This window comes from Danio rerio, chromosome 19 (assembly GCF_049306965.1).
Source record: "Danio rerio strain Tuebingen ecotype United States chromosome 19, GRCz12tu, whole genome shotgun sequence".
In the NCBI taxonomy this organism is placed as follows: Eukaryota; Metazoa; Chordata; class Actinopteri; order Cypriniformes; family Danionidae; genus Danio; species Danio rerio.
In genome coordinates this window covers 49,002,501-49,010,000 of record NC_133194.1, presented here as the reverse complement: position 1 = coordinate 49,010,000, position 7,500 = coordinate 49,002,501, and the positions used below count along the sequence as shown (strand labels likewise).

Below are 7,500 nucleotides of genomic sequence, written 5' to 3'. Positions count from 1 at the left end.
TTTTCCCCATGTGGTCTCCCATCCAGGTACTGACCAGGCTCAGCCCTGCTTAGCTTCAGTGAGTACCCAGTCTTGGGCTGCAGGGTGATATGGCTGTGATTGATTGATTTCTAGACGTTAAAAACAACACAACACAACACAACAACAAAAACACAAGTTGTGTTTGTCCATTATTGACCCAGCACTAGATTAGAACAACCCAGCATTTCTTTAATGTACAAGTTTCTTTTAGCTGTTGAGCACTATAGGACATATTTGAAAAACACAATGCTGGGTTGTTTTAACCCATTTGTTGGGTCAAACATGGACAAACTCAATGATGGGTTAATTTTTGATTTAGTAATTGTACAAGTGTTTTAATTATTCATTTATTTTAATATTTTTGTTGGGCATTTGGGTTTATCCATTAATGATCCAGCATTGGGTTACAACAACCCAGCATTTTTTAAATGTATGGGTTTCTTTTTGCTGTTGAACACAATAGGACATATTTGACAAAACAATGCTTGGATGTTTTAACCCAATTAATAGGTCAAACATAGACAAACCCATTGATTGCTCAGTTTTTAGATTTTTTTTTTTATAACATTTGTTTTTATTACGTTTTTCAGCAGTTGGTTTTGTCCATTATTGACCCAGCACTAGATTACAAGAACCCAGCATTTGCTTCTTTTAGCTGTTGAACACAATAGGACATATTAGGGGAAAAAAAATAACAATGCTGGGTTGTTTTAACCCATTTGTTGGGTTAAAAAATATGGACAAACCCAATGCTGGGTTCACTTTTTGATTTAGTAATTGTACAAGTGTTTTAATTATTAATTTATTTTAATTACATTTTTTTAGCAATTGGGTTTATCCATTATTGATCCAGCATTGGGTTGCAGCAACCCAGCATTATTTATTTATTTATTTATTTTTTTTTTTGAGTGTGAGAGTTTCTTTTCTTTTTGTTACAACACAAAAGAAGATATTTTGAAGAATGTTATCCTCTAAAAACAATGCTGTGTTTTTGTAACCCAACGCTGGGTCAAACATAGACAAACCCAGTGATTGCTCAGTTTTTAGAGGTTTTTTTTTATTAAAATTTATTTTTTATTACATTTTTTCAGCAGTTGTGTTTGTCCATTATTGACCCAGCACTAGATTACAACAACCCAGCATTTCTTTAATGTGCAAGTTTCTTTTTGCTGTTGAACACAATAGGACATATTTGAAAAAAAAACAAACAATGCTGGGTAGTTTTAACCCATTTGTTGGGTCAAACATGGACAAAACCAATGATGGGTTCACTTTTTGATTTAGTAATTGTGCAAGTGTTTTAATTATTAATTTATTTTAATTACATTTTTTCAGCAGTTGTGTTTGCATTTACATTTAGTCATTTAGCAGACGCTTTTATCCAAAGCGACTTACAAATGAGGACAAGGAAGCAATTTACACAACTATAAGAGCAACAATGTTTGTCCATTAATGATCCAGCACAGGGTTACAACAACCCAGCATTATTTTAATGTATGAGTATTTTTTTTTGCTGTTGAACACAATAGGACATATTTGAAAAAAAAAAAAAAAAAAAAAAAAAACAATGCTGGGTTGTTTTAACCCATTTGTTGGGTCAAACATGGACAAACCCAATGATAGGTTCAATTTTTGATTTAGTAATTGTACAAGTGTTTTAATTATTAATTTATTTTAATCACATTTTTTCAGCAGTTGCGCAATAGGAGATATTTTGAAGAATGTTACCCTTTAAAAACAATGCTGTGTTTTTGTAACCCAACATTGGTTTAAACATGGACACACCCAGTGATTGCTCAGTTTTTAATTTTTTTTAAATTAAATTTATTTTAAATACATTTTTCAGCAGTTGTGTTTGTCCATTATTGACCCAGCACTAGATTACAACAACCCAGCATTTCTTTAATGTTCAAGTTTCTTTTAGCTGTTGAACACAATAGGACATATTTGGAAAAAAACAACAACAAAAATACAATGCTGGGATGTTTGAACCCATTTGTTGGGTCAAAAAATTGACAAATCTAATGATGGGTTTATTTTTTAATTTTGTAATTGTGCAAGTGTTTTAATTATTAATTTTATTTTGATTAAAAATATTTCAACAGCTGGGTTTGTCTATTATTGACCCGGCGTTAAGTAACAACAACCCAGCAGGTTTCTTTGTTTCTGTTACAAGAGTTGGGTCAGATATGAACCCAATAATTGATGCATTTTTATATTTTATTAAATTGTAAAAAAAAAAAAATGTAAATCACGTTCTTTATTATATTTATCAACAGTTAGGGTTGTCCATTATTGACCCAGCTTTGGTTTACAACAACCCAGCACTGTTTATAATGTATAATTGTTTCTGCTACAACACAATCGAAGATATTTTGAAGAATGTTTCACTCTAAAAACAATGCTGGGTTGATTTAACGTAAAGTTGGCTCAAACATGAACAAACCCAGCTGTTGGGTTAAAAAGTGTTGTTATAATTTAATTGAAAAATTTAACCCAGTGTTGAGTTCCTCCATATTCGAGTTTGTAACAAGAAGCCACTGACATCCATAATAGGAAAAACAATCACCATGGAAGTCGATGGTTAACATTTTTCAAAATATCTTCTTTTGGATCTCCAACAGGTTTGCATTATGTGATAGGCGAGATTCATTTTTGGATAAAATATAATTTTAAGCACATGCCCTCTGTCCCAAATAAGACATTAAACACTAAATAGTGTGTATTCAAGAAGTAAAAATCATTAAACACAGAGGTCAGTGCAGCTTTATTTTGGATATCTCCATGATGTTGTGAAATCCGCTTGGGTGTCTTTAACTTCTGCTGTCAAAACTTTACAAGTCGGCTTGTTTACTCAGCCTCTGAAGGACTCTTATCAGGGAGCTTCTAGTCAAACTCCACAGCTGAGCCAACAAGGGTCTGTTTAAGTCTTCAGTTCAGTGCCATGAGATCAGTGATATTCTTAATAGCAACATGCAGACTGAATTTAAATAGTGTTTTAGATTTAAAAAGATCCAAAAATGATCATTCACATGTGGATCCTAATATGATCTGTGAAAGAGTTGACAGTCTCTGTTCACTTCAATACTTTAGTATGTTATTAAAGTACAGACTTCAATATCTGTCAGTAAATAAGAAGCAGACACTCTAAAACAATGCTGGGTTCTGTCAAACCAACGCTGGGTCGAATATGGAAACAATGTTAAGTTAATTTTTTTTATTTTTTTTTTCGATGCAATTATATATATATATATTTATATTTAACTCAAAGGTAGAATTTGTCCTGAACCTGCTGTAGGATTAATACAGAACATTTTATTAAAGTGAAATGACTTCAGATATTAAGTCTTGCTTTCTGAAAAACATAAGTGAGATCATGCAAGACTCATTTTTATTCCTTCCTTTTGTAAAATAAGTTACAACAAATAATACTAATAAAAACAATAAACAATCCTAATTTCTAAAGTTATTTTGCTTCATTTAAATTTCTCTTGATTTTAGAATGCTTAAATATATGTTATTCAGATGAAAGGACAAACTTTGAAGTGCACGAGGATTAAATCAATCTAAACTAGTACAAAATTGAACAATAGTGGGATATGTCAATCCAGTGTAGGGAGAAACCCAATGTTGTTGTTGTTTTTTTTTTTTTATCAAATGTAAATACACTTTTTAAAACCCAAATCTTAGATTTTTTCGAGTAATATAACTTTAGATATAGTTGTTTTCTGAAAAATATAAGCGAGTTTATGCTTTAAAAAGGGATAAATAAAAATGAGTCTTGTTTTAAGTCAATTCATCATACAACAATACTTATTTTAAGTCATTCAGCTTCTCAAGTAAATGTTGGATTTTTTTAGAGTGAATTTACTTTAGATATTCTTGTTTTCTGACAAATATAAGTGAGTTCATGCTTAAAACAAGCTTCATTTTTATTTAAAATCAGTTCCTCATAAAGCAATACTTATTTCTTAAGTCATTTTAACTCATTCAGCTTCTCAAGTAAATGTTGGATTTTTTTTTTCAATTTGGATTTTAAAGTGAATTTAAATCAGATTTTCTTGTTTTGACATATTAGCGAGTTCATGCTTAAAACCAGACTATGTTTTTTTACTCATTTTGTAAAATCAGTTTAGCACACAACAATACTTATTTTAAGCCATTTAAGTCATTTTAAGTCATTTAGCTACAAGTAAATGTTGGATTTTTTGCAATTTGGATTTTTAGACTATTTTTCATTACAAGCTATTTTAAATAAGTCTTTTCATAAGACAATACTTATTTTTAAGACATCAAGTCATGTTGGATTTTTATTTTTATAATGAATTACTTCAGATATTGCTGTTTTTCTAATTTCTTAAGTCATTGTGCGTCTCAAGTAAATGTTTAAAGTTCAAATTTTAGAGCGAATTCAACTCAGATATTCCTGTTTTCAGAGTTTATGCTGAAAACAAGACTCTTTTTGAATAAAATACTAATTTCTTATGTTGTTTTAAGTCATTTTGCATCTAAAGTAAATTTTGGATGTTTTTATTTTGATTGATAGAGTGAAATTACTTCAGATATAATTCTTTTCTGCCAAATATGCATTGACTTATGCTTAAAACCAGACTATTTTTCATTTCATGCCATTTTAAATAAGTTTTTTTATAAGACAATGCTTAGTTTTAAGACATCAAGTCATTTAGCTTAAAGTAAATGTTGGATTTTTTTTCATTTGAATTTTTTTATAGTGAATTACTTAAGAAATTAGAAAAACAGGAATATCTGAAGTCATTGTGCTTCTCAAGTAAATGTTTGGAGTTTTAGAGTGAATTCACCTCAGATATTCCCTTTTTTTAAAGAGTTTATGCTAAAAACAAGACTTTTTTTGAATAAAATACTCATTTCTTTTGTTGTTTTAAGTAATTTTGCTTATCAAGTAAATGTTGGATATTTTTATTTTGATTGATAGAGTGAAATTACTTCAGATATTCTCATTTTCCAACAAATATAATGTGCTTATACTTAAAGCAAGCTTCATTTTTTAACTAAAATAAGTTTTTCATGAACAAAAGCTTATTTCCTAAGTCATAGGTATATCTATCCTGCTTCTAAAATGTTTAAATGGGTGTTATTGGGGAGGAAAGCAGACAAGTTATGAAGTGCATAAGGATTAAATAAACTTTCACTTTAATTTGGGCTCTGCTTTTCACAGCATAGGTTTCAATATTGCTCAGAAAAAGCAATAAGGCACGTAACATACTATAAGTACAACAGTTTAAAACTATTAAAGAAGTAAACAAAGCGTCGAGCACGCGCGCGCACACACTGCGTTTGCCTATAAAACACTGGAGTTGCCATTTAAATGTGTTGTGTCACGCTGTCACACAGACTTCTCAAAGTTTACACAACTCCACAAGAGGAATACTTACAAATCCATAACCCCTGGACTTTCCAGTCTGTCTGTCGGTAATCACCACAGCTTCTTCAATCTCCCCAAACACTTCAAAATATTTCCTCAGGCTGGAATCCGTCGTATGATACGGAAGACCGCCGACAAATATCTTGGTGTAAGTGGTGTCCTTTTGCGTGGTATGCATCCTCACGAAACGCTCAAGTGCAAAAACAAATAATAATAAAAATGATAGTGCAATTTAGGCTTGACAGTGACCGCGCCACTCTTTTAAAATACTCTAAAATATGGGTTTGCTGTCAGAGGTAGATTAATGCGGTGAATAAAGTGGAGCGGATTGAGCCAAGGATCATCAGGTGGGTCGAGCTCCTCTTTCCAGACTGACGTGACTTCTGAAAAGTGCGTGTGACCCATTCCTAAAAACGGCCGGTGAAGCCACGCCCAGCTGGCAGAGGGGGCGTGTTAGGCGCGCTGGCCACGCCCATCACACGCGCTCAACAACAGCTGGACGGCGCACAACGGGCATCTGAGAGCCTTTGTTCGGGGACTCTAGACATTTCATACAGTTGTTCTTTCAGTGTGTGTGTGTGTGTGTGTGTGTGTGTGTGTGTGTGTGACAGAGTAAAAAAAACAGTGTGGCACAATGTCGGGTATTTTCTGACTGTATCTCTTATGGAAAGCAGGAATAAAGCAAAGGTCATTTCTAATAATGGTTTCACACACACACACACACACACACACACACACACACACACACACACACACAGAGAGAGAGACACACACAAACAGAGACACACACTTGCACACACAGACACAAACACACACACGCACACATTTATACAGACAGAGAGAGAGACAAACACAGGCACACACTGATAGAGAGACACAAACAGACACACACACACATATACAGACAGAGAGAGAGAGAGACGCACACACACAGATACACACACAAACACACAGAGAGACACGCACACACACAGACACATGCACACATATACAGACAGAGAGAGAGAGACACACACAAACATGCACACACATAGACACAGACACACACATACAGACACAGAGAGAGAGACAAACACAGGCACAGACACACAAAGACACACACAGACACAGAGAGACACACACACACACACAGAAACACACGCATAGAAACACTCACAAACAGAAACAGACATGCACACACACACACACACACAGAGAGAGAAAAGAGACACACACACTCACACACACACACAGAGAGAGAGAGAGAGAAGACACACACACACACACACACATATGCAAAGGTACACAGACGTACACAGACACACACACACACACACACGCAAAGGTACACAGACATACACACACACACACACACACACACAAAGAGACACACACATACACACAAACAGAGACACGAGCACAAACACAAAGGGACACGCACAGAGACACACAAAGACACTGACACACATACATACACACACACACACACAGACACACATACACACACACACAGACACACATACATACACACACACACACACACACACACACACACACACACACACACACACACTCAGACACACAGAGACAGAGGGACACACAGAGACATACACAGACAAAGACACACAAGAAGTGAAAGAAACACAAACACACACAGAGACCCACACAACTAACCGTTAACTATTCCAGCATATGTTTTACGCAGCAAGTGCCCTTCCAGCTGCAACCGAGTACTGGGAAACACCCATACACACTCCTTCACTCACACACACACACACACACACACACTCATACACTACGGCCAATTTAGCTAATCAATTCCCCTATAGAGCATGTGTTTGGACTGTGGGGGAAACCGGAGCACGCGGAGTAAACCCACGCCAACACAGGGAGAACATACAAACTCCTCACAGAAACACCAACTGACCCAGCCGGCACTCGAACCATGCAGCGACCTTCCTCCTGTGAAGCCACAGTGCTAACCACTGAGCCACCGTGCTGCCTTGTCATTTATTGTAAGAATGAATTAGAGACACACACACACACACACACACACACACACACACAGATGATAAGCACAGAAGCAAAGCACATGT

General features: G+C 34.8%; 1 protein-coding gene across 7 annotated transcripts in view; it reads right to left on the bottom strand.

The window, feature by feature from the left end:
* rbm24a (RNA binding motif protein 24a) overlaps positions 1-5,810 on the bottom strand; it is a 35,948-nt gene extending 30,138 nt beyond the window's left edge. For 6 of the 7 annotated variants that reach the window (XR_012394513.1, XR_012394517.1, XR_012394514.1 and 3 more), the window contains exon 1: positions 5,436-5,810. Coding sequence is in view for 1 of the 7 variants with exons in the window: in NM_212865.1 (NP_998030.1) it covers positions 5,436-5,603 (168 nt within the window). In the remaining 6 variants the exon portion in view is untranslated. The remainder of the gene's footprint in view (positions 1-5,435) is intronic. The other variant, NM_212865.1, reaches the window with a different exon arrangement.
* Between the last annotated feature and the right edge of the window lie 1,690 nt (positions 5,811-7,500).